This window comes from Myotis daubentonii, chromosome 8 (genome assembly GCF_963259705.1).
Source record: "Myotis daubentonii chromosome 8, mMyoDau2.1, whole genome shotgun sequence".
Taxonomy (NCBI): Eukaryota; Metazoa; Chordata; class Mammalia; order Chiroptera; family Vespertilionidae; genus Myotis; species Myotis daubentonii.
Window position 1 is genome coordinate 14,712,654 of NC_081847.1, and position 27,809 is coordinate 14,740,462.

General features: G+C 44.4%; 2 protein-coding genes across 5 annotated transcripts in view; one reads left to right on the top strand and one right to left on the bottom strand.

The window, feature by feature from the left end:
• NAPB (NSF attachment protein beta) overlaps nt 1–9,860 on the top strand; it is a 43,964-nt gene extending 34,104 nt beyond the window's left edge. For both annotated transcript variants that reach the window (XM_059705392.1, XM_059705393.1), the window contains 4 exons: nt 4,418–4,522; nt 5,165–5,233; nt 5,605–5,655; nt 6,639–9,860. In XM_059705392.1, coding sequence (XP_059561375.1) covers nt 4,418–4,522; nt 5,165–5,233; nt 5,605–5,655; nt 6,639–6,749 — 336 coding nt within the window. In that variant the 3' untranslated portion in view covers nt 6,750–9,860. The remainder of the gene's footprint in view (nt 1–4,417; nt 4,523–5,164; nt 5,234–5,604; nt 5,656–6,638) is intronic.
• A 2,003-nt stretch (nt 9,861–11,863) lies between these two features.
• Nucleotides 11,864–22,110, bottom strand: GZF1 (GDNF inducible zinc finger protein 1). 3 transcript variants are annotated; one of them, XM_059705389.1, is made up of 6 exons: nt 22,003–22,110; nt 18,510–19,898; nt 17,038–17,132; nt 15,513–15,680; nt 14,408–14,565; nt 11,864–14,007 (listed from the first exon to the last, which is right to left on the bottom strand). In XM_059705389.1, exons 2-6 carry the CDS (start codon nt 19,874–19,876, stop codon nt 13,657–13,659), a joined length of 2,139 nt encoding a protein of 712 aa, XP_059561372.1. In that variant the 5' UTR covers nt 19,877–19,898; nt 22,003–22,110; the 3' UTR covers nt 11,864–13,656. The 3 variants fall into 3 exon arrangements, with proteins under 3 accessions (XP_059561372.1, XP_059561374.1, XP_059561373.1); XM_059705391.1 differs by lacking the exon at nt 22,003–22,110 and adding an exon at nt 20,507–21,429; XM_059705390.1 differs by lacking the exon at nt 22,003–22,110 and adding an exon at nt 20,467–21,429.
• Between the last annotated feature and the right edge of the window lie 5,699 nt (nt 22,111–27,809).

Below are 27,809 nucleotides of genomic sequence, written 5' to 3' on the forward strand. Positions count from 1 at the left end.
CCAGGCCTGACGCCTCTGCCAGAGGTGTCAGGCCTGGGCATGGGACCCCCAGACCCCTCCGATTGCTGGCTCTGCCTGATGCCTCTGGCCCAGGATTCAAGCCTGGGCAGGGGACCCCCCCTCTCCCCCCCCCCCATCACCGGCTCCGCCCAGGCCTGATGCCTCTGGCCCAGGAATCATGCCTGGGCAGGGGACCCGCATCTCCCTCTGATCGCTTGCTCCACCCCTCCGCCCCCCCCCACCCAAGCCTGACTCCTCTGACCCAAGCTTCAGGCCTGGGCAAGGGGACCATCATATCCCCCCAATCCCTGGCTCCGCCCCCTGCCCAGGCCTGATGCCTCTGGCCCAGGCATCAGGCCTGGGCAGGGGACCCCCAGCCCCCTCCGATTGCTGGCTCCGCCCCCCGCCCAGGCCTGATGCCTCGGCCAGAGGAGTTGACCCTCATGACCCTCCAATCGTGGGATTGGCCCCTTGCTCAGGCCTAACACCTCTGGCCAAGGCATTAAGCCTGGGCAGGGCACCCCCAGCTCCCCGCTGTTGCAGGCTCCGCCCCTGCCAAGGCCTAACGCCTCTGGCCGAGGCGTCCGGCCTGGGCAGGGGACCGCCAGCTCCCCGCGGTTGCAGGCTCTGCCCCTGCCCAGGCCTAATGCCTCTGGCCGAGGCGTCCGGCCCGGGCAGCGGGGACCCGCAGCGGCAGCAGCGCCGCAATCTCCCGCTCTGCCCCTGCCCAGGCCTAACCCCTTGGCCGAGGCATTCGGCCTGGGCAGGGGACCCCTAACTCCCTGTGGTTGCAGGCTCTGTCCCTGCCCAGGCCTAACGCCTCTGGCCCAGGCGTCCGGCCTGGGCAGCGGGGACCCGCAGCGGCAGCGGCGCCGCGATCTCCCGCTCTGCCCCTGCCCAGGCCTAACGCCTCTGGCCTAGGCATTAGGCCTGGGCAGGGGACCCCCAGCTCCCTGCAGTTGCAGGCTCCGCCCCTGCCCAGGCCTAACGCCTCTGGCCGAGGCGTCCGGCCCGGGCAGCGGGGACCCGCAGCTGCAGCGGCCCCGCGATTGCGGGCTCCGCTTTAGGCCCAGGCAAGGGACCCCTAGCTCCCGGGACTGCCGGCTTCGACCGTGCCCAGCTCCCATCGCTGGCTCCACCCCTACTTCCTGCTATCACTGGCCAGGGCGGCAAAGGCCCCCCAGCTCTTAGCTCCCCCCTGGGTTTCCGATCACTGTCAGTGGCAGGGGGCTTCTTCCTGCTTTCCCTTTCGCCTCCCTGCATTGTGCCTACATATGCAAATTAGCCGCCATCTTTGTTGGCGGTTAACCACCATGTTGGCTGGCAATTAATTTGCATATCGCCCTGATTAGCCAATGGGAAGGGTAGCGGAGGTATGGCTAATTACCATGCTTCTCTTTTATTAGATAGGATTGTTATATTATGGCTTATGTTTGCCATTTTATATTTGTTTTCTATTTATGTTGTTTTATATTTCTCTGTTTTCTTTTTTCCTGCCTTCCAGTGGGTGCCTTACCTGTAGTGGGGGTTTTTTTTTGTTTTTTTTTTTAGATATATATTTTATTGAGTTTTTACAGAGAGGGGGAGAGAGAGAGAGAGAGTTAGAAACATCGATGAGAGAGAAACATCCATCAGCTGCCTCCTGAACATCTCCCACTGGGGATGTGCCTGCAACCCAGGCACATGCCCTTAACCGAATCGAACCTGGGACCCTTCAGTCCGCAGGCCGACGCTCTATCCACTGAGCCAAACCGGTTTCGGCTGTAGTGTTTTTGAGCATGGCTTTTTTAGTGATTGCTCTAGCTGTTACATTTGTATAACTTATCATAGGCTAATGGGGACTTCATTTTATTACTTCCAATGAAATATAGAAATCTTACCTTTCTTTTTACTCTCTGTTCAATATATAACTGTCTTAAATGTTTTCTTTATTTACTTTTATAACCACAATTTTTGATTCAACCATCAAATATAATTTAGAAAACTCAAGAGAAGAAAAGCTCATTGTATTCACCACATTTTGTTTGCTGTGTTCTTGCTTCCTTCCTGATGTTTTGAGATTCAGTCTTTTATTGTTTCCTTTCTGCTTAAAGAATATCCTTTTACCATTCTTTTAGGGTAGATCTGTTGGCAACATATATTTCTGTTTTCCTTTATCTGGGAATGTTTTGATTTTCTTTTCCTTCCTGAAGCATATTTTCTTTGGGTATACAATTCTGGGTTGATGTTTTGTTTTGTTTTAGTACTTGAAAAAGTGCCACTTATGGCCATTGTGGTTTCTGGTAAAAAGTTGGCTATTATTCACATTGATTTTCCCCTGTAAATAAGAGGCTATTTTTCTCTGGCTGCTTTCAAATTTTTTTCTTTAACTTTTAGTTTTCAGAAGTTAATGTGGTGTGGCATAGATAGCTTTGCTTTTATCCTGTTTGGGTTTCACTAATCTTCTTGAATCTGTAGGCTCTTGCTTCTTACCAAATTTGGGAAATTTTTAGTCATTATTTCTTATAGTATATATTTAGCTGCTCTCTTTTTCTCCTCCCCTTCCAGGTCTCAGAGGATCCCAATGTTAGACCTCATTTCATGGTCGCGTAGGTCCCTGATGGTTTGTTTATTGTTTTTTGTTGTTTGTTTTTTGTTTTTCAGTTTGTCTTCTCTCTGTTGTGGAGACTAATTTCTAATGTTCTTTCATCAATTTGTTGATTCTTTCATCTGTCCCATTTATTCTGCTGCTGAGCCCATCTCCTTTTTATGTGGTTTTGTGTTTTTTGGTTCTGAGATTTCCATTTGGTTCTTCTTTATGTCTTCTGGGATTTGTTGTGAATTTTGTTTTTTGTTGATGTTGATTTTGCTTTGTTTTTTGTTTTTTTGTACTTTCAAGTGTTTTTGTGTTACTATTTTGAAGCATTTTTATGAGGGCTCTTTCAAAACCTTTGTTCTATAATACTGACATTTCTGCCATCTAAGAGCTGTCATCTCTTGGTTGTCTTTTTTCATTCAGCTTAAGATCTTTCCCCTTTTTTGTATGGCGAGTAAGTTTCCATTGAAAACTGCACATTTTTACCCTCACCCTAACCTAACCCTGTTACTTAAACCTTCTCTGCCAGCTGGTTTCCTGTGGCATTGCCCTGGCTGAGGAAGAGTGTGTTGCCCTTTATTGCCAGGTGGAGGTTTCCCACTTGGCCTCCATTGACATCTGGGGACAGGCCCTCATTTCTTTCCAGCGCCTGCTTGCTGTCCACCACCTCCATGGTGGGGTTGTCCTTGTTACTGCCAGTGATGTTGAAGGTCTTAACCCTCCACTAGGCTTCTTCTGAAACCATGCCTGCTGGGAGGTGAGCATGCCTGGTTCTGCTGGGCAGAGGTGGAATCCAGGCTGCCCGTGTGGGCTGCACTGCCTCAGCTGCCCGGGAAAAGGGTGGGCTCGTTACCAGCTGGCGGGGTGAAGGCTGCTCCCTTCTTGGCCTTCTCTGAAGTCACCTTGGGAATGTTGGGCTCCTCTTTGCAGTCTCGAAAGGATGGACATCTTGATTTCCTCTTTGGCCTTTGATGGTGTGAGTGAGGTTAAGGCCACAGTTTTCTTGTGGTATTTTGCTAGAATAGAGCAGTTATTGTCTAATCATTTTCTGTCTTACTATGCTAGGCTGCCCCTTCCCTAGTCCTTTGGCTAGAGACAGCAAACTTTTGTCTAGGCTTTTTTTTTTTTTTTGTATCCAAAGACTTTTATGCCAGCTTTTTCTATAAAAAGTCAGGAATATATGAAAGAAAAAGGAAACCCAGGAAATTCACTGTCATGTTTTCCATTGTGTCTCAAGGTCCCTATCAGTCTTCTGTTCTCTCTTTGCCTTTCAGTTTTACATTTGTTTCATATAAAATGACTGAGGCTTTTAGTCGTACTTAGGAGGAATAGAGGAAAGGATGTCTGTTCCATCTTCCTACAGGTCAAAGTCTTCTGAGTTCATTTTTAAGTGGTTAGCACTGTATGTGTTAAATATTATTTCTTCTAGTAAAATTTTCTAGTTATAATATTGGATTAAAAATGTATTTCATAGCTAAACTAACATAAGATACAGAATTATTTTCTAAAGGCAATAGATGATAATCAGTTTGCCTCATGTAAGAAGCCAAAACTTTTAAAAAAATAATATATTATGTATGACACATAGACATGGACAACAATGTAGTGATAGCCAGATAGAAAGGGGGGTGTGGGGAGGAGAAAGTGGACAAAGGGGGACAAACAGGGCGGAAAGAGACTTGACTTTGGGTGGTGAGTGCATGGTGTGCTATGCAGATGATGTCTTATTGAGTTGTACACTTGAAACCTGTATGGTTTTATTAACCAATGTCACCCCAATAAATTCAATCTTTAAAAAAACACCACAAACCTTTTATATCTAACTCTGCTTTCTGTGCCTAGGTTGGGGCAAACACCATGGATAATCCTCTGTTGAAGTACAGTGCAAAGGATTACTTCTTTAAAGCAGCCCTCTGTCACTTCATAGTCGATGAGTTGAATGCCAAGGTATGGTCAGTCCTTAGTACTAGTTTTCTGATGCACATTGTCCATGAGAGCGGGCCTCACTCAGGTACTCTGTTGTTCTTGATATCATTTGGTTTGGGTGATATTCGTTAGTTGCAAGACTAAACTGGGTACCTTAAAAAAAAAAAGGCACCTGTTTATGAGTTTTAAGAATTAGATTTGGTTTACAACATCTTCTCTACAGCAACCTAATTCTGGAAAATTGTTTTAGAACTAGATTCTTAACTGAAATTGAAAATCAGAATAGAATGGAGTCCTGTGTTGATTTTGATGAATTTAACACATACTTATACAATTAAATAGAATGTAGATGAGTCTTACTAAAGCGAATAGAATGTTCAGCCCCAGCTGGTTTGGCTCAGTGGATAGAGCGTCAGCCTACGGACCAAAGGGTCCCAGGTTCGATTCCAGTCAAGGGCATCTGCTCGGGGTTGCAGGCTCGATCCCCAGTAGGGGGTGTGCAGGAGGCAACCAATCAATGATTCTCTCATTATTGATGTTTCTGTCTCTCCCTCTCCCTTCCTCTCTGAAATCAATAAAAATATATTTAAAAAATAAGAATGTTCAAAGCTGTGTTTCCTGGTTTAGTGAGTCAGACATTAACAAGTGTTTTTTCTCTCTCAGCTGGCTCTTGAGAAATATGAGGAAATGTTTCCAGCATTTACTGATTCAAGAGAATGTAAATTATTGAAAGTAAGTAATATTAGGACTTTAAAGAAAAAGGCTTTGCTGTCAGGTGGAACTGGGTGTGAAGTGAAGGATAAATCTGCGGAGGCTGCGGAAGAGCCTTTCCTACTTTTGCATATTAGGTTTCAAATGCCACTGAGAGTCAGGGATAGAGTGTTGTGTTCCGAAGCAGGCAATTCAGAAATGTTAGCTCAAATACTGGACCCAGGGCTTGGGGTAATTCTTTATTTGTACTTGAATATTTCTCCAATTTTATAAAGTATTTAGCAACATCAGTTAATGTGATACTGAGGCTACTTCTGTATTTAAAGTATCTCTAGTCACAGATGGAACTTTTTTAGCCTACCAATCTAATTTTTCCATATTTATGTTACTAGAAACTTCTAGAAGCTCATGAAGAACAGAACAGTGAAGCTTACACTGAAGCAGTAAGTTATGTCTTTGAAATATAATACATACTTAAAAGGTTTATTACAGGATCTTTTTCTTCTTTTCATTGTAAATATTTATTTGAACATTATTCCAGTATACCCAATTGTATTTTCCAAAGATCATGTTTTTTTATATCCCACAAACCTGTACAGTTATATTGTTTCATTAGCCATGGTGAATTTAACTATAAGTCAAATTCAAGAAAAAAAATCATATACTGTTATAATTTGCTGTTTGAATGTTTTCTTTTGAAAATAATATGCTCCGGAAATAAGTGTAAAGTCAAATCAGTTCAGTACAATTTAAAATATAAAAATAAAGCTGTGAGAGTTTGCTACATTCCTGGCATAACATAAATGGAAGATTTTTTCTTTATATTCATCTATCTTCTGTTTTCCCATATTTTGGCATCTTATGCTTAGAGTCAAACAAGTTTCTCGGTATCTGCCATTAATATATTTATCATGGCTTTGAAGCAGTGGTGGGAAGGAATGTTTTCCCATTTAACTTTTGCTGCAAAACCATTTACATCCTATTGAAGTCTTATTCTTTATTAATGTGTTGCAGTGAGTTAAAGGAATCCTGCTTCCATACATCCTGTCTCTGCAAATACCTTTTTTCTTGTTCAGTGAATATTGGAACACTTAATTTTCCATGTTCCCTTCTAAGTCTTATGCACGGCCTAATTTCCTTTGTCATATTAATTGTGATCTTCTTCCAATTATAAAGACTGTTAGGGATTTTTGTCATCACGTGTTATATACAGAGCAATATAAAAGGCACAGAAACTTGTTAATAGCTCCATCAAAATAGGCAGAGAATAATGAAAAAACAAACAATTTTTAATGACTGTTATGAACTGGAATGAATAATTTTAAATGAAGAAAGTTGGTTGATTATCACTATTTAAGTTTAAACAGCTGCTTTATTTCAATTGCATTTCCATAGACTAATTCCTGTTCCTTTAACCTTAAACTAGGTGAAGGAATTTGACTCAATATCTCGCTTGGATCAGTGGCTTACTACCATGTTGCTTCGTATCAAAAAGTCCATCCAAGGGGATGGAGAAGGAGACGGAGACCTAAAGTGAAACATTTATACGTCTTTGTGGCATGCAGCTAACTCCTTTTTAGTTCCTCTTAGGGCCAAGTGATCTTTATGGGATGCCCATTTAATGGCTTAGTTTTGTTGCACATGAACCCAACAATGCGTGTGTGTTTCTGTGTTTATATCACTGTTAAGCAAATGGATAAAAGAATCTCCTGTGCATATTGTGGGCGTGATGGGCTATTTCATGCTTGCCAGAGTCCCCAGAGTTTTCCGAGTACTACTTCAGAATTTTATTCTTGTTTGGTATTTGCAGAGTCATGTTTAGTTTTGCCACATATTCTGTCCTTTTTCTTGGACTTGAGTATCTAACCCAATTTGCTCTAATCGCTGCTTTGCATACTCTCTGTAAATTTGCATCTGGATGTATTCTCTAAGTGTATGTATTTAGTTTAGGGTGGTTGTTAGGAATCAGTTGATGACTTTCTTTATTATAAATTTGTTGTTGTTATCTTGTGATTTTTTGATGATACTAATGACCAGTTTCTGCTTTTGACATTGTTCCCTATGCTAACATGCATGTGAAAATTCGGAACACAGGTCTGCCTGCATCACTTAAACTTGCTTATGTGTGTGGATGAATGTCAAGGTGGGTTTGACTGCTTTGTATTTACACACACACAAATATATAAGATTTATGAGAAACGGAAATTTTCCTTTTCCTAGACCTGGTTCCACTTTTAGTTGGCGGGGAAATCCCTTTCCTTATATTCGCATAAAGGTGGTGTAACTGGCATCCCCCTTCTCTTTACCTTCATGGCCATACTCTTTCCCACATTGAGATGCCTTCCTTTATGCCACAGTCATCACATCCTCACTGGGGCCCAGAGATTATGAGTCAAAGCGTGAGAAAGGGTTTCAGTAATTTTATCCATTTATTGACCATGATGGGTTAGGTAGGGTATATATGGTACAGAGGCTTACTATATGCCTCCAACTAGCTTTTCAGGAGACTGTATTTTCTTCTTAGCTGATGGGATTGCTTTAGCTTTTGTATTTGAACTTTAAATTCTATCCTTTTATTTTACATGATAAGTGCTCTATTAATTTACGAACTTGACCCCTACCCATTATGTTACATGCTGACATTGTACTTAGATGTGATCTTGTTTTTTGAATCTCCTCTGTACATATTTTTTTCTTATTAATTCTCACCCAAGGATATTTTTTCCCATTGATTTTTTAAGAGAGAGTGAATGGGAGGGGGGATGGAGGGGCGGGGGAGAGAGAAACATTGATGTGAGAAAGACACATCAATTGGTTGCCTCCTACACGTGACCCAACCAGGGCCCGGGATCAAACCTGCTACCCAGGTATGTGCTCTAGATCGGGAATCAAACCCATGACCCTTTGGTGCGCTCTAACCACTGAGGGAAACTGTCCAGAGCTCCTCTGTGCACATTTTTAGGCTTAAATGATTTATGTTTGATGTGCATTTGTTGCCATATATAGCCTGTGTTTTTTTCTGACTTGTGCTGCTCTCATTAATGACAGGTAATGAAATTTCCCATGTTATGTTAGATAGTAACTAGTATTTAAATGATGTTTTCATTTTTGGGTGGCCCTCAACTGGAATTAATAGGCTTTGTTGGATAGAAGTAGAATGTGCCCAAAGAGCTCAGTGAGGAAGAAGGTTTGGGGATGGTGAATGGGTTAACCTGGGGTGAAGGAGAAAGTAGCAGAAGAAGAAAAGGGCAGCCGAGGCCCAGCTGGGAGGCTGTTTCTCAGGTGGCTGAGGAATCCCTGGCTGTACCTGCAGTGATGTGTGCAAGGTGGGCTGATGGAGAGGAAGGCGTCGTACTATCATCTGAGGCAGAGGGAATCGACCAGAAGACACGGGCACTCTGGCATTGGGCCCCGGAATCTGATAAGGATTTATTTTTTCCTTCAAAAGTCAGGGATTCTTAAAAGAAAGCTGGCTATTACAGTACAAATTTGGAACGGAGCTTGTTTGGTACTTTATTTCCTGTTGGACTCTCTTATGAAAATATAGAAAAGTAGGGTTTTGTTGCTTTATCTAATATATTCCACAACCACCCAACTGTGCTTTTGTAACAAAGCTTTTTTCCAAATGCACTTTTGCGAAAGTGAGGCGTGGGGAGTGCTTTTGCAGCCCGTGTCCTCTGGCCATAGGTCTGCCCATCTGAAGAGCATGTAAATCCCAGCCAGTCAACATGCTTCTTCCATCACTAGTTTAGAAAGTGTGTTTCCACTCTTTAAAAGAGCCTTCTGGTCTGACCACTTAAAAGTAAAAACTAAATGCTTTTGTTTTAAGGCAGTTCCATTTAGCTTTATTGTGATTCCTTAACAAACACACCTGAAAAAGAGGTATGGTTTTTACAAAATAATATTGGTAACATTTTGTGATGTCAGTCAGGGACTTGCTGTTTCGAAATAAACAACGATATCAGTGCCTGCGTTAAGAATTTTCAAATATTTCACACGAAAGAGTAAAAGTAACTGTGACGACTAGAACAGACTTGCTAGGTGAAAGGAAAAGGAGAGGGAGAAAATCCCATTAACAATACCCAAACTTCCTTCCTTGAAACGTTCCACTGTTGAATGTAGGGTAGTGCCGTGACACAGAGGCCCAAGGTATGTTCTCAGGATCTAGGGAATGTTATTTATGAACAAAATGTAATGACTGTTATGTTATAGTTCTTGTATTTTAGCAAATCGGGGTTTAGTTCATAGTCAAAATCAGTGGTGGCAACATTTTTATAGCTTCTGCGAGTTCCTTTTTTATTTAATGACTTAAAGACAGTATTTTTGCAGTTGACTGTGTGTGATGATGTCACTATAATCAAAGTGTGTGCATTTATTGTTTCCTCTGATACTGTGCGTTTAAAACATTCAAATGCACACCTGTGGCTTCCTTTGGAGGGTTTGGCAGCACAGCATGCTGCCCGTGACCCACCACCAGGGCCGTGCGTGCGGGTCCTGCCTGCGAAGTTGAGCCGGTCACCGTGTTCTTTCCCATGCTCTCCGGTGGAGTATTGTATTATGGAAACTAACCATAAATCTACCTTAGCAGAAAAGAGTATGTATGTTTTGTGTGAACTTGTACAGTAAATAAAGTGGAAATTATGAGTAATATTTTTGACAGGTCTTTCCTACCTAAATCTACACAAGTCACAAGTAGCTTTCTTTTCTTGAAGTTGTTCCTGTAAGTTGAAGACAGTGAGCATTATTCTCTAGGTTCTTTGTATATGCATTGAAATATAAGTTTGACTATGTTAAAATCTCTATTACTTGGTGGGAATTCAGGGCACTGTAATGGTTTTGGAAGCTGGGGATTTACAAAAGAAGCCCTGGCTTTAGTGTGTTGATATAATCCGCAAAGTTTGCAGTGACTCTACGCCTCCCATTCTCATCCCTTTCAGCTGCCCTGTTAAGGAGTGTTGGGCTACAGTCACTTGCAAAGTTGAGGATTGGTTCACAGAAAACTGCTAGGTGGGGGTGGGGATAAAGGAACGATGAAGCCCCTCAACTCTGTTGGCAGTGTGGGCATTTATTTACCTTCGCAGATACCTGTGCAGGGCCAGCACATGCCCCTGGGGAAGGTTGAACCCCCCTGGCCACTCAGGCCACAAGTTCTGTGGAGGAAGACAGTGCCATGTGGGTTACTGTGGGTCAGCTCATCCCATCAAAGAGCAGTGTTATAGTCTGTGAGTATATTTACAACTTAAAGATAATTCAAACTAAATTTTGAAAAAAGAATGGTGTAACAGACCATCTTAGGAATCCTGAGAAGCTGTTGATCATTCAAGGTTAGTTTATCTCACAGTCATTATTTCCTAACAGAAAGAAGCCACAATGATGGTTTAAAAACCTGGTTTTGCCAGCCTTGGTAAGAGTCCCTGTAAAATTGGCAAAGGTAAGTGGGTGGTTTCTGGGGCTTGGCTAGGTGACATGCTATTTGGTCCTCTGACCTGTCTTTGAAGCTTGCTCAGTCATACTGCCCCCATCTAGATAATAGTAACATGTGAACAAATGGTCCTTCGCACAAGTGTCCTCCCGCCACTGAAATAATATGGTTACTTCAAGTTTCACACTGTCAAGTTTAAAGGGACAATCACTCATTTTATCTCAAAAAATGTCCCTGGGTGCAAGGTATAAAATTTAACAGGTTAGGATTAAATTATAATTCATACTCAAATTTGTTGGTTTGGATTATTGATAGCAGAACCACATTTCTCTTAAAGTTACCTTTAACAAAGGTCTTCTCCTACCACATGACCTATTTTTTCCCAAATTGTAACATAAAAGTTTTGGTAAAACCAAAGGCAGTAGAGGTCTTTGGAGTTCGGGCAGAGATTATTTCCCACACCATGGTTGGAAGGCACTAAATCACCTCACAATTGCCTGCCTGATGCTCGGACAGTGGTCGGCAAACCGCGGCTCGTTGGCCCCTTGAGTGTGGCTCTTCCACAAAATTACCGACTTCTGTGCATGGGCCACGAAGTTTCAATCGCACTGTATGTACGCGCCTGCACGTGGTATTTTGTGGAAGAGCCACACTAAGGGGCCAAAGAGCCGCATGTGGCTCGCGAGCTGCGGTTTGCCAACCACGGCCCTAGGAGAAGCAGTGCCAACACCAAGGGCACTTCCTAACCGTGGCGTTAGGACTGACATGGTGAGGCAGTAGCTTGCTTCACTCCGGGAGGCTGTACTTGGATTAAGAGAAATAGGGGTAGATTCCCACAAACCCTCAATGATGAGTCTTCCAGTTTTCAGAGTTCTGTTCTCAGATGCAGTTTTACCCTCCTGGGAAGCAGACAAAGAAGTACATATACTGAAGTCTGCATGATGCAACTTAAACATGACATTGAAGAAACCAGTCCATTTACACACTCCACAGTGCCAGCTGCACAGGTTACTTCTGCATAAGCAGAGGGTAGTGTTACTTACCACCCGGCCTTTTATTCCTAGAGAATTAATGTGCAGTCCACATGGTTATAACTAAAGAGATTACTCCTAAGACTATAACCTTGATATTAAACTTCATTATCCATGACATTAAGGAAATTATACTTGTTTCTATTTACAGAGCCTACATTTTAATAATGGGGGAAAAACTTCAGACTTGCAAAACTATTTTACAAAGCAAATGTTTATTAACACAGTAAACAATTTTTTTGTAGAATTTCTAAAGAAACGAATTCAAGACAAAAATTCTAGTAGGTAGCAAAATAATCTATTATTTAAATTCCTTCTCATTAAAATGACTTTACTCCATGAAACAGTACATCAGTTGGCCAATTCATTCTCTTACCAAGAATAAAATGGTTGTATGACAGTCAGTTTTTTGTTACTGTTGTTCTGTAAACACAACTAGGATATGTTGTCATAACTGTATTTGAAGTAGTTAAGTACTGCTGTGTTATCAGCACCTAAACAACTTATAGTGGCTTTAGTATGTAACATGTCACAAACTAGAAAATAAGCACATAGGAAGAAAGTCTCTCATTAGTTCCTGGCATAGTACAGCTGTGTTCATCCTGGAACTTATGGATAAGTTCTTTCTCTTAGAACTTTTCTCAAAAATTAAAGTGTTTCACGGCAAGTCAATAAATTAAAATGTAGAAAAACTGGTAAACAAAAGACTTTAAGGTTGTTTAAATTAATATGTTTAGGGTTACATATGAGTCACGGCTACATACAAAAGCCACTGGAACCAAGAATCAAACTTAGCAAATACAGCAGAATTATCTTTTCATTGTAAAGTCCAGCATGAGACAGCCGAAGGAGCATTTAAGACAAGTATTGGTTCTTCACAATCTACTCTTAAGGCATAATCAATGATGTGTGCCAAGGCTTTTGGTCCCTTCTGCTATATTCTCGCATACTCCCGAGGAAACAAAGGTGTGACATTTACCTGCCTGTTTCTAGCTCTTGATTTGGCAATGAGAAAGTTCTGATTTTCTGAAAATCTTGAAAATTAAATCAGATAAACCAGGCAGAAATACTAATACTCTGTGCTCTAAGATTAGCCACAATCACCTCATTGCTACTCGTCAGTAAAATGACTACATAAGTTTCAAGTGTTCTAAAGCCTCTTGCTTAATTTTTCGTACCTCTGCAAAAATAAAAAGAAAATACTAGTTTGCTCCTAAAATCTTTGGTAGGACAGCTTTTACCTTATCGGATTTTTAGGAATGAAAATGAACAGCCACATTTCATTTCAAAAGCTACTTTATGACAAATTTCCTAGCTGCACATATGCTGTGAGTAGAGGCTATACTAAACTATTTTGCAGGTGTTCAATTTGTCATTCCTTTATTTAGTGCGGGGTTGGGGGAGTAGAAAGGGGTGAATGCAGTAATTCATCTCTTCAGTTCAAGGGTGCTTAGAGCAAATCTGATTTGCTTCAATTCGGCAGGAAAGAAACAATTAAAAATACATGGCCCCAGTTTTATTTCAGTTGGTAGAAAACTATCTTTAAAGTATCAGAGAAATACACCCACATGGAAGTATAAGGCAGGCTGAGAGACTAGGGAGACCATTAAAAGCAATTTCATGAGCTGGATCAATGCTGTGTACTCTATTAAGGTAAATAGTTAAGCTTCATAAACATCAAGACAATCAAGCATTAGAATGATGAATGCCTATAGCAGCCTACACCAGAATTAAGTGAGGTTATGTTAACTGCCTTATGTGTTGATAAAGTGGAGCTGAGGTCGTGCAGATCAGGATTTTTAAGGGAAAGCTTCAAAAATGCTTTGATAAAAGCGTGCAAGTTATCAGAAATTGTGGAAAATCAGAAGCCATTCTTGAATGCCCACTTCTTTGCCTACAGACGGTTCTTTATCTTGGTTCCTGATACATCACCTTGCACACACTATCACACGAGATGCAGGATGGGGCCTGCTTGGCAGGTCACTTCAAGCTCACTCCATGCTGGTCAGTGAGTGAAGTTGTGTGGGCATCAAGTCTGTCTGTGGTGTCAGCTCACTAAGCTCACTGATGGTGGTGGCCAGCAGAGCATCCTGGGACACCACAGAATTGTCCGACTTGCAGGCTGTGTTGGCAGAACTATTCTCATGCACAGTAGATACGCTGCCTGGGACTGTGGCCAGGTTGTGAAAATGGTTATTTTCAGCAAAAGACAGCAATTTATCTGAAAGTTTGGATGATGCATATTCTTCATCAGGCTGTTCAGTCTTATGCCCTTCATCATTCTTGGGTGAGCCATCTACAATAACAAGGAAGGACTTCCATGGCGTATTCTTGTCATGAACCTACAAATCAAACACAAAAGTCACCAAATGTGTCTGAACAAATATCTGTAAATCATCCAATTCTACTTACTTATTAAATACATCTGTTAAAACAATAGTCTCTCTTCAATTTAAGTTTCTACGGCAGCAATGTCTTTACTAATTGCCAAGTATCTTTCTGCCACTGCTGTCACTGTTAGAACATGTTTACCATGGATTGTGCCTTCCTGGACCTCACGATTTAGTTCTTTACTTCATTCACACTATGAATGTGCTCACTGCAGACAAAACTTCAGGAAGAAAATACCTGTTGTTTGTCTTCTATAACCAGCTTATGGAACACCAGGCATTTCTTACTGTCTAGGGTTTTGCATATCTAGGGACCAGCAATTTGTCATTCTTAAGCCACACTGTTGCTTACTGAGGTGTGCCTCCGGAGAGTGGACTTGTCAGTAAATGTCCTTCCACATGCGTTACACATGAACGGCTTCTCTCCTGTGTGGATCCGATGGTGACGCTGGAGAGCGTTGAGCTGGGTGAACTGCTTACCACACTGGTCACAACAATAGGGACGTTCGCCTGAGATGGGAAGAGAGGAAAACGGTTGATCTCTTTAGCCTGGTGTATATAATTTTGAATAAAATGTGGAGTAATGCTGTTTGTATACCACTAGGAAGTGTCAGCATTCCACCATAAGGATGATCAGTGGAGGGTCAACTGACAGGTACAAACCACCTCTACACAGGTTTCCATGATCCAAAGCAGTGTTCCCATGAAACCTTTTGTAAGCCAAACGGCATAAAATGAAGAGTATCCCTCACATTCTGAAAGTTCATGTCACACTTTTTCCAGTTAGTGAAAACAGGAGTGAATGTAGGTCTCTTGTGAAAACAAAGGGGCCTAATGTGAACTTTTGGAAGGGGGGAATACCTGTAATACCAAGAGTATGGCCTACACTAAAACAGAGCCAAAATCCATACTTGTAGCTCATATTATATCTATAGAAATTTTACCTATTCCCATAGTAATCTATAATAATAAAAGCATAATATGCTGATTAGACAGGACGACCTTCCGGACGAAAGCTGGGGCTGCAAGGGAAGCCTGGGTCCTGAGTGCTTGCCGGCGGCCAGCCAGAAGGAAGCCCAGGTCTCAGGTGCCAGAGGGAAGCCAGTGCTGGCAGCTGGGGGAAGGAAGGCCTACTCTTGCATGGATTTCATGCATCGGGCCTCTAGCGGAATATAAAGTTCCCAAGTCCCACAACTGAATTTGTATGCATGTATATATACACTGATATGTATAGATTATCCCTGATTTTAATCTGAAAGTGGCAAAATGTTCACATATCCATACCTTTTCAGTTTCTCAGAGCCAGAAACTAAAACTTCAAAAATTTAAAAATGCTATTATGACACACAAAAGTTTATCCTAAAGCTAAATTCCAAGTTCTCCAGTAAGTTAAAAACATTTGGGATATTTTTTCTTGGCACACTGAACTCCCTTCTCTGGTGACGTTCCAGCCATACCTGTGTGGACTTTAATATGCTGGTAAAGTGAATTCCGCTGGGCAAAAGTCCTGAAACAAACTTCACATTTAAAGGGTTTGGATCCAGTATGGATTCTATTGTGATGTTTTAAATACTCCTTAGAAGCAAAACTCTTGCCACATGTTTCACACATAAAAGGTCTTTCACCTACATGAAAAGATGAAACAAAAGGTTAGAAATAACAGACACAGAAACACACAGGAAGAGTGGGTCCAATCTCTAAAATCCATATGAATTCCAAAAGCGCAGGCAGCCTGCTGTCATAAAATGTCTAGCCATGTAAGATGCTTACTACCTGCTGAAAGTTGGTGTAAAATCCCAAAGAAGAAATAAGAGATAGGCCAGCCAGCTCACATTTTAGAAATTTATACAACTTGTTTGGAGAAATTAAGATTTTTCTCAAAGAAGCACTGCTATTGATCTTTTACAGAATAAAAGTCCCTCTTTTATTGTGTAGTTTGAATCCTTTGATTCTACAAATCAGATTCATCTGATCAGGTGTACCCCTGATTTTACAAACATCAAAATAACAATACTGGGTTTAATAAAATCTGAATATATTAATATTTTCATCAAATGATTGATTCTAAATCTTTCAATGTAACCTGACTTCATCTCTACTCCTAACCATCCATTCAACACCAATTCTGCTGCTTACATTTTACAATCTAGTAATTCATATCATTAAATGACTCATGTCTGTCTCACTTGCATTTGAACTTAAGGATCATATGACAGAGTTTAGAAGTAAAAATTTAGAAATACAAATAAGGAACTGAGCATGATAACTACAGTATAGAGCAGGTTCTGTATACTTTGTGTCATAAACAGTTTTCTGAATCTCAGGGTTACTATGCTGAATCAGAATAAAGCCAATTTAAATTTTGTCCCTCACATAATAAAATCCTATCACAAAATTTTAGGAACTGGAAATAAGATCATTCCACCACCTTAATACATCATATAGCTATTTTCTAGTCTTCTGTACAGGAGTTCAATATAGTTGGGATTCACTGTGTACTTTTCAAGTCAATATGCAAGTACAGGTGTTTTTCATAATATTCAGAGCCCTCAGCCCAAATGGCCAGTGGGTGAGCGTAGAGTTTTTAATTTACTAAACTACTGTGATTAGACAATCAGGTTGTTTCTAATGCTTTTTTATTAGAAATAGCAAGAAGGAAAATAGAGCTTTTCCCATATTCTGAACAATCTCTTTAGGACAGACTCCTGAAAATGGAATTTGGAGCTAAGGCAGCAGGAACTATTGCATACCTTTTTGATACCTAAGTCTCACATGCCAGTTCCTACTGCGAAGTACCAGTATGCAAAAGGCCATCACCAAAGCATATTTTATTTATTCGTTTTTGCTCACTTTTTAAATGGGAAAGCTAATTCCTGGCTTTAACCTGTACTAGTTTGGTAGATGCCAACTTCTAAATTAATAAACTGCAGTTTCCTTCTACAGCTAGGCAAGACATTCAATCACAACAGCAGGAGTATTTACCTGTGTGACACCTTTTATGATAAATCAGCATGTGGTTCTGAGTGAATCTTGCACCACATTCATCACAGACAAAAGGTTTTTCCCCTGTATGAATTCTGAAAGTACAACATTCAGATGATAACTTAGGATGTATCTCAAACCTCACTTTGCAATACAATTTCCACTCTAACCTGAAAGATAGTTTGTTCAAGGAGACCTGATGAGAATGATGAGAGTGAAAGGTGAAGAGACCCATAATCTTCTTCCTCAAATCTGCGTCCACACAAGGCCAGCTAACTGCGATGCGCTGCCCAGTAAGACACCGAATGTCCACCCACACCTGTCTTGGGGTTTATGTTGTACAGCCCATCCAGAGACCGTGCCTTTACATATTTTTAAAAACACTACAGAGCATTGTGTAATATCGCTAAAGTTTCCTTATTCAGAATAATCAACCACAAACACCCTAGGAACTATTGCTATGAAGAACCACATAGCCAAAAAATTAACTATCATTTCCTAGTATGTGTAACATAACCAGTCTAGAAAGAACTGTTCTCAAAATGCTGAAGAAACCTGGTTCCAAAAATGCATATTCATTTTAATTTCACAAATGGTATGAAGTAGCTATCAACCACGATTTACTGAGCCCTTCCTAATAAGCCAGGTTTTTAAACTTGTTATATACAGTAAAAAGATGAACACCAAACTGCTGCCCCACAGACCAGCCCAAGTTTGAGGGCAGATCTAGAATAGGGTAGAAAACTGCTTATCTGGATTGGAAACATAAATACTGAGCACCATAAGGAAATCTATTTAAAAATAGTATCACCTACAGTACAAAAGTTAAGCAGAAAACACTGTCCATCCTAATTCTGGAGTTTAGACTAACCAATGGCACAGTTTCCAAGCCCGGAGATCAAACATGATCAGAGAAGTGTCCTAAAGCCCTAAAAATGTCATCTCCCTGAGGTCATTACTGAGACTGTGGGACCAGGATGGTCACAAGCCGAAATTCTAAATAAGTCAAAAGAAAAATACAGGTTATTAGCATCAGGTGTGGTGGGAAGTGTGCCTCTGGGAGTGGGAGAGCCCTGGCCTCCAGTACATGCCAGCCAAGATCTGCAGGACCTGGCATGTTCAGCAGCTGTCGGCCACCCTGGTTCTGTGTCCTCTTCTGCACTGTGACCACAGACAGGAGGAGCTGGGAGGTCCTCAGCCCAAGGCCTATAGGAACACTAGGGGGTTTCTGTTGTAGAACAAGACCACCTCCTAACATCTCAACCCAGAAAGAATTCAATGATATCTCAAAACAGCCCCCAAACCTCTAGAGGGAACAAGTTATGAAATGAAATGTAGCCACACTGGTCCAAATCCTAGAACTACTTCAATTCCTGACACGCATTTTAAGAAAATTAAGCCACATTCTGGAAAAAACATTTTGAGAGGGTTTCTGCTTTCCCACACCAGGAGCTGGAGCCAGGTCCACGCACCTCATGTGGGTCTTCAGTGCCGAGGGCTGTGAGAACTTGGCCTCGCACTCGGTGCAGCCGTAGGGCTTGTGGCCGGTGTGTGTCCGCTCGTGGAGCCGCAGGGCCGTCTTGGAGCTCAGGCCCTTGCCGCACTGCTGGCACTGGTGCCGCTCGCCACCCCCCTCGTGAACCTGCACCACGTGCCGCTTGACGTCCTTCTTCCTCTTGAATTTCTTCCCGCAGAGCTCACATGGGAAGTGGCGCTCACTGCTGTGGACGTGGCGCTGGTGGCTCTTCAGGTTGCAGCGGTTGGCGAAGGTCTGGCCACAGGTGTCACAGCGGTGAATCACCTCCGTGGCCACACCGTGGTGGTGCCTGATATGCTTCAGGAAGCTCTTCTCATACAGAAAGGACTTTTCGCAGATGGTACACTTAAAGTTGCTCTTCCTTTTCTCCTCCTCCCCCTCCTCCCCTTCCTCCTCCTCCTCCTCCTCCCCCACCTGCCCTGCCTTCTGCAGCACCTCCCCGACCTCCACTCCAGCACTGAAATCCTCACTTTTTGTCACTGGCTCATCCTCGGTCCCCACAGTGTCTGGGCTGGGGTCTTGGGTACACCCGTAGTCCCCCACATCATCCTCAGCACTTTTCTGCTGCTCTCGGAGTCTTCTTGTGTATTTCTTTTTAGGAATTTCCACAAATACCTTTCTGCCAGCCAGCCTTCCACTAGCTCTTCTGACTTTGGGGTAGGAAGGCTTAACTCCATCTTTCTTCTTGTCTGGTTTTTCTTTGGACTTCCTTGGGGACAGCTCTGGCAACGTACCGTTGCTGATTCTCTGCACTGGAGGAGCTAAGGAGGCCACAAGGCCGTTGGTGAAAGGACTGTCCACGGCCACACTTGCCCCAGTGTCAGAAGTAACACTGCCTTGGGAGCCACTGCTCCCTTCCACCTCCTGAGACTCGGAGAAACTCTGCAACTCCAAAAGCACCGACTCTAACATCTGTTTCTTTAATTGAAAACAAGTTTCTGATAAGTCCAAACATTTTAGCTTCTCAGCCATTTCCAGCATTCGCTGCACCCGATCTTCTTCCACCTGTACCTTTGCGGTGTAGACAAACTCAAGAAATGAAGCAAAGTCAACCACTTGCACTTCGTGTAAGTAGACAGTCCTAGTACCATCCATAGTCTTCTCATTAAGGAACATTTCCTTAAAAAATTTGCTGGTGGCTGCCAGCACCGCCTTATGGGCCATGAATTCTTCTCGGACACCCTGGTACTCCACGCTCACAGTCACGTCACACAGGTGACCCAGAAGGCGTAGTTGATGCATTTCATGCAGAAGGTTAACTGGTGAGGATTTGGATTCCAGCAGAACTGCACCATTTTCCATGTTTCTTCTTTCCAAAAACAGCCTTGAAAACAAAAACAAGAATTATTTCATGCATAAGCAATTACTGAGGTAAAAGGTTTAAAAATTAATGAGGGTTATTTCCGTTCTTTAGATGATATAAACTTATTCACAACCTAAACCTAACTTTTCTCATGTAAAGTGTGAAATCACACTTCACTTTAGCAGTTTTCCAAAGTCCTGGAGTACCTTCATCAGATAATATTTGCATGAAAAAAATAGCATATTGCTAAGGTTTCCCCAAGGATGAACATGAATGCTTAAAACTATAATTAATGAAATGCAGTAAATTTTCTAGTTCAATTTCTAATTTGCGTATAGACAGAGACCCGAAACTGTAACAATTTATGACAACAATTTATGTCCAGTTCTTTGATCAGGAAACCAAACCAAACAAAACACATGCCCTCACTATCTGGGAACAAACCTGAGAAGAGAATTATGTCTGCCTTTGAAAACAACCAAATAATAATAAAATAAATAAACTACTTTCATGGGAAAACTTCATGGAAATGCAGTCCACAATCCATGACCATTTCCAACACCCCTAAAACCCAGACAATTTGAATTACCATTATTCTACTGAAGTAATGCAAGGGCCACAGCTTTCACCTTGAGCAGGTAACTTCTCTGAACCTTAGTTCTGTCCTCTGTGGAGGCTTCGGGGAGGACAAACATGTCAAATGCTTACCCCGGAGACCCGTTAGCTAGTTACCTGCTTCCCTTGCAGCAGGCCTAGGCGCGATCATCCCTGTTTCACAGAGGAGGAAGGACCTAACAAGGCACCGGGAAGTGGTGGGGCTGGGACTTACCGCCGAGCCTGGCGGGAGTCTGGACAACGAACCTGCTCAGCACACCCCTCACCTCAGCCTTGCCAAATGCAAAGAGCTGCGCTCCCTCCCTGCATCTGTCCGCCGCGTGGGCACACCCCATCCCCAGGGCTCCCCTCCTTGCTCTCCTTGGTACCCCACACCACCTTGGGCGGTTCTTTCTGCTTGGCCGGTCCTCCTCTCACCTAAGGCTCCCTGAATGTTTTCTCCTTCGGGTTCGCCCCCAACCTTCTACTCTTGGATCTCCCTCCTCTTCCAAGTCCCTTTGGTTCCTGCCTCTCCACCCACCCATCCGAAGTGCCCGCCTTCCTTCTAACCTCCTTCAGCCAGGTCTTAGGTGTCGCCTCAGACTCCATGTGTCTGCAGCAGAACTCTCCTCATCTCCCCTGAAAACCAGTCTCACTTCCCCAGTCCCATCAATGATGCCTGCCCCCACCACCAACACCAAAAACGGCTGCGTCTGAGGTTTAGCTGTGAAAAGGACATGTGCGGGAGCCGAGCAGTCACCTGGGGGAGACTGCACAGTAAGCTGAGAAACCGATCAAACCTAATCAAGGCTGTAGGAGGGGGACGTGGGGGGCGGAACACCAACACGCGGGCTGGGCTGTCAGCCCCCACGCCGGGAGAAACCGCAGAGGACGGCTCTCGCAGCCTCCTGCCCAGACTCACCAGCAGCCCCCGCTTTCCCCAAACTCGTGCGGGCCCGACCCTGAGCAGATGTGCGAACTCACAGGGCGGCCTGATGCTGACTTCCAAGTCAAAGTGGTTTCTGAGCACCATTTCCCAGTTTGCCCGCGCAGGACATGGGAAGCAGTGATCACGCAACAAAGATGTTTCGGCTTGAGGGACAGCGGCACCTCCCAGTGTAAGTGGCCGGCACCCTGGCAGCACCTCCGTCCCCGGGCATCGCCTACCTCGGCCGCTCTCTGAGGTCCGCGGCTTTCCAGCCGGGCCGAGCCCGAGTGGGCACCGCACCCGACAGCGCCCACCCCGGACCCTCCCCAGCGAGCTCGCTGCCGGCGCACGGCTGCCCCTCGGCCCCTCCAACCCCCACATTCCCAAGGACACCCAGCCCCAGCGGCGGCCGGACCCGGTGCCTGCTGCGCCGCACGTAGACACGGGGCCCGCGCGACCGGGCCTGTTCCCGTCGCCCGGCCGCGCCCGCCGCCCGGCTCCTGCAACCCTGCGGGCCGCCGCTCCTCCGGGATGGGCCCGCGCGGACAACCGGGAGACAGCGGCTGGAAGGAGACTGGGCGGGCGGGTGGGCCAAGTACTCACCTCCCGGCCGCCGCCGCCACCGCCGCGCGTCCGCTCTTCCAGGCCCGCGGGGCAGGCCCGCCTGCTGGGCGGGGCGCGGCGCGGCACCGGCTCGGGCGCCGCCGATTGGCCGCCTTCGGTCCCGCCCCTTCCCCTCCCTGGCCCGGCCCCTCGCGGGGCTGCGGCGGGGCCTACGCACCCACGTCCTCCTGCGAAGGCCGACCGGCCAGAGTTACGTAGTCCGACGTATACTGGGGTCCGGCATCCTGCGAGCGGGGCACGATTGCGTCACTGGCCCGAGGCCAAGATCTGCGCCTGCGCAGAAGGCAGCAACGGCGGCGATGCGGCTGTGACTCGAGGGCGGTGCTGGCACCCCCGGAGGTCACGTGAGGAGCGGGGGCGCGTTGTTCTATTTAAGTCCGACCCAGCTGCTGGCCCACGGTACCGGCAGCCTGCGTGCTGCACGTGGCCCAGGCCTGGCTTGGTCTCTGAGAAGGGGGATCAGAGATGAGGGCCACGGTCCTCCAACCAGGTACTGGGAAGGGGCAGGCGCCCTGCGGCAGTCCTCGGGCTGGCGGACAGCGAACAAAGCTCCCCTCGCTCGGGCGGGCGCCTGCTCGGTTGCGGACATCCTTCACTCGGATTGCGTGATTGTCCCGGGAGCCCCCAGCCAAGCACATGGCTTGATTGGTCATTATGGAACTTCCCCCAAAGACCCATCAGCTTCGCAGTGGAAAACAATTTATGCCCTACCAGTCTTTGAATCCTTCAGCTCCAAACCTTGTTGCTTCCACCCATTTGTTTGCAATTATAATAAAAACCCCGTTTTGCAAAACTCGGCTGGACTCAAGCTTCGAGTTAATTCTGACCTTAGGTCCTGCTCCTAGCCACTGCTAAATAAAGCCTTGCTCTCAGGTCCTCCTGTACTATGGGAACAACCTATCCACCCACAAGGAAACCACTGAGTAATTTATGATACATCAGCCATGCACTGATTTATTATGTAGTCATTAAAATAACGTTTAAAAACGTTCAGTGGAACTTGTAATTATTTCACAATATATATGCATATCAAAGTATCATGTACATTTTTAAAAATACTGTTTTGTCAATTATACTTCAATAAAGCTGGAAAAATGTTTAATGACTTGGGGAAATGCTTACCATATAATGAGTAAAGAAGGCTACATTATTTTACTTGTATCTCATCTGAGGATATGTTTGATTGGGGGGGGGGGGCGCGGGGAGAAAAACATTGATGTGAGGGAAACATCCATCAGCTGCCTCCCATCCTCGCCCTGGGCTCGAACCCACAACTTTTCCGTGTTTTGAACGAGGCTCCAACCCGGACTCTCCCGACCAGGTCAAGGAGGCTCCATTCTTTTACATAGAGAATGATCTAAGTTAAAAACATGTCAATAAACTAGACTGGAAATAACTATAACAAATTCTGAACTGCCCTGAGAGTGAGCGCACAAGAAACTTGCGCAGCTCCAAGGCCCAGCCTACCTGCGCCAGCCCCGCCCGGCACGACCGCCCCACCACTCCTCCTGAGCTGCCTGGGTCAGAGGGCTGGAGGGGCAGGTCGGGCCGCGCCCTGCAAGGGCTGGCCAAGCGCTGCGGCGGGGCGGGGCAGGGGCTGGATGGGCAGCTCAAGCCCCAGGGAAGAGGGTGGGTCGCGGGAGGTGATGAAACAAGCCGCCATCCCGGATACTGATGTACAGCTAAGCCAGCGTGCGTGGGCCGAAGCTTCGGCCTCCCAGGCGTCTGGTCTGGTCCACCCCTCTCCCCTGCACTCAGTCCCGCGGAGGCGCTGGGAGCAATCAGCAGGGCGCTGTGAGTCCAGAAGGCCATTGCTGCGGGCTGGGTGTCCGGGTGGGTAACCTCCGAGCCCCCGCGAGGGGAGAGCAGCCGCGGGGGACCAAGGTCAGGCTACCTGCAGCCCTGGCACAGGGTGGCCTCTAGGAGAGGAATGATGTCTCCCCCTAGTGGGCGATTTTCTTAATACGTGGATTCCAAGGCTCTATAGTGCTACAAATTAGGTTATATTGCAGTGGGTCAAATTAAGCATATTTAGGGAAGTTTGGGGTTAAGACCTTATTTGAGTTTTTGCACGTGCGTTTAATTTGGGCAAATTAGTAGAACTAAGTTATTTCACACAGGGTTACTTGTCATTTTTAAATATTTAGAATATGCCCTGACTGGTTTGGCTCAGTGGATAGAGTGTCGGCCTGCGGACTGAAGGGTCCCAGGTTGGATTCCGGTCGGGGGCATGTACCTTGGTTGCAGGCGCATCCCCAGTGGGGAGTGTGCAGGAGGCAGCTGATCGATGGTTCTCTCTCATCGATGTTTCTAACTCTGTCCCTCTCCCTTCCTCTCTGTGAAAAATCAATAAAATATATTTAGAATGTATATACAGTAAAACCTCTATATAACTGACTAATTTGGGCAAGGAGGTATCCGTTAAAGCTGAAGTCCATTATATAATAAAGTAAATTTTTCGAATGCATATGTTTAAAAAATGACAAATTAGTTTACCTGTTTTTACTTATGTGGACACATTTGTGCAATTAAATTAAGTATATACGAAAAGTTTAATTTCACAGAAAAGTGTTCTATATGTGTTAGTGCTTATGTACTCACCATAATTTTGAGACTGTAATAAACAAGCAATCTAAATAGAACTAAACATTTTTCCAAAAGTACATTTTAATTACACACACACACACACACACACTGAGTGGCCAGATTATTATGACCACCCCATCAGTACTTCGTTGGGCCACCTTTTGCCTTCAATACTGCGGCGATTCTTCTTGGCATTGACTCCATGAGATGTTGAAAGGTGATGCGAGGAATCTGACACCAGGCCTGATGAAAAGCACTGTCCAGTTCTGTGAGATTTGATGGTTATGGAACCAGCTGCCTGATGGCTCTTTTAACTTTGTCCCACAAATGCTCAATTGGATTGAGATCTGATGATTGTGGGGGCCACCTAAGCAAGGTAAAGTCTCCCTCATGTTCTTGAAACCATTCCTGCACAATACGAGCACTGTGGCATGGCGCATTGTCTTGTTGGAAGAAGCCATCTCCATTGGGATACGCCATCAACATGATAGGATGAACCTGATCAGCAAAGATACTTAGGTATGTTGTGCTATTCAGAAGTTGTTCCACACGAATTAAAGGGCCCAAATCATGCCAGGAAAACATGCCCCAAACCATAACACTGCCCCCACCAGCTTGAAGGGTTGTACTCATGCATGTGGGGTGCATGCTTTCATGCTGTTTCTGCCAAATTCTCACTCTGCCATCTGCATGATGCAACTGGAAATGTGATTCATCGGACCACATGACTTTTGTCCAATGCTCGACTGTCCAATCCTTGTGTTGCTGTGCAAATTGGAGATGTTTTATCTTGGTAACTGCAGACAGCAAAGGTGTTCGAACAGGCCTTAGGCTTCCATAGCCCATATGATGCAGTGTATGGCTAATTTGCCTACAAACATCAGGTGGGCATAATAATCTGGCCACTCAATATATATGCCTAAGCAACTGTCTGACCATTAGACTGTCGACCGGTAGCTATGACGTGCACTGACCACCAGGGGGCAGACACTCAACACAGGAGCTGCTGAGTGACAGCAACTTTGCAGAGTGCCCTCTTGCACTCTGGGATGGTGGACTGCCGGTTTCGGCCTGATCCCTGCAGGCCAGGCCGAGGGACACCACCTCACTCTGCAGATGCCCCAGGTGCAGCCAGCCAGGGAGGGACTGGGGGAGATTGGCTCCAGGGCATGTCCGGCCCATCTCACCCAGTCCCACCCCGCTGGCCACCTTCTAATTAATTGCCTTTCAATGTGCATGAATCCGTGCACCGGGCCTCTAGTATTTAACTAAACAAATAAAATTTTATAAAAACTGCCTGACCGGTTTGGCTCAATGGATAGAGCGTCGGCCTGTGGACTCAAGGGTCCCAGGTTCGATTCTGGTCAAGGGCATGTACCTTGGTTGCGGGCACATACCCAGTAGGGAGTGTGCAGGAGGCAGCTGATCGATGTTTCTAACTCTCTATCCCTCTCCCTTCCTCTCTGTAAGAAATCAATAAAATATATTAAAAAAAAATTATAAAAACAAAAAATGTTTCTATTATTGTCTCCAGATGATGATATATCCAGACACTCCCACTGTGGCATGAAATGTTCAATACTGAGGCACTTACTTCAGGCAATCCTGCTTTGAAAAACTATCAAGTTTTGTTTGAACTTTTGAAGTCTGGTGTTTTTTTATAATTAACTCCCCAAAATTATGAAAATGGGTATAATAAAGCTGAATTTTGTTATCTGATGAATTGTTAATAAATGTTATTAGAACGTTGAGGTACAATCTCTGATAACGTCATTTTTGGGTGTGTTATTTCTTTTTCCTCATTATCTTCACTCCCATCCTCATCTTCCAAGGTCATCACCTCATCTGTTTCACTTTGTCATGATGTGATACCCAGGGTCACCTTCATTTTCTAACCACTGTACAACACCTTCCTCAACTACTTCTCTTCTCCACCAATATTACAGGTGTCAGTTTATTTATTTTTAAATATACTTTTATTGATTTCAGAAAGTAAGGGAATAGGAGAGATAGAAACATCAATGATGAAAGAGAATCACTGATCAGCTGCCTCCTATATGCCCCCTACTGGAGATTGAGCCCGAAACTGGGCATGTGCCCTGACTGGGAATCGAACCCTGACCTCCTGGTTCATAGGTCAATGCTTAACCACTGAGCCACATTGGCCAGGCAGGTGTCAGTTTATGCGCTCCATCTGTATTGGCACAAAGTAGTGCCTCCTATCCTTGCTGATTTTTCTTCCAGAGGTCGATTTTTCATATTTGGAGGCTTGTGTGTTTTCAGGCACAGAATGCCAGAACAAACCAGTTTTGTCACACTAAATCTGAGATTGTAATAGCATTTTGTTACTTATACATTCTATTAAATTTTGCCTAAATGGTTCAGTATCTTCTCTTGGAGCACTTGAAATTTCACTGTAAATTCCTTTGTTCATAATTCCGTGCCTTTGAGAAAGAGCCAAAGGCATCCATCACTTCTTTCAATGATATCTTTATATGATTTGCTTATTTAATTGCTGCAGATTTCAACTCAATTGTCCGAACAGGAACCCCACAAGAACGTTGTTGTGGGTACCATTTCAACAGTGCTTCTTCGACTGAAGTTTCATATGCCAATTCATGATTTCTGGAATTAGTGTTTGCACCTACATCACATATTAATGCAATGCTTTTATTTTATCTTTGTTTTTTAAAATGTCTGATACAGTTTGCTTCTTTATGCCATATTGCTCACATATATGAGACACAGACACTCCCGACTTCAATGTTTGTATGGCTTCCAATTTTAGATTTAGTGTTAAATTGACTCTTTTCCGTTTGTCCATAGTTTAAGGTTAGGGTTACAACTATGTGCTTTACTATCTTCTAATCTAATAAAAGAGAAACATGCAAATTGACCACACCTCTGCTATACCCCAAGCCACGCCCACCAGCCAATCAGAGTGACTGTATGCAAATTAACCCAACCAAGATGGCGGCCAGCAGCCACGGAGGTGGAGCAAGCAGGAGGATTGGTTGCCCCAGCGATGGAGGAAGCCAAGCTTCCTGCCTGCCCTGGCTGGCTGTGGCCTCCACTCAAGGCAACAAAGTTTCAATTATAGACGATAAATAAATCCCAGATACCTGCTTCCAGCCAGCTTCCACTGGGAACTTGGGTGGCTGGCTGGGGGCCTTGGCCAGCCTGCAAACATCCATCAGCCC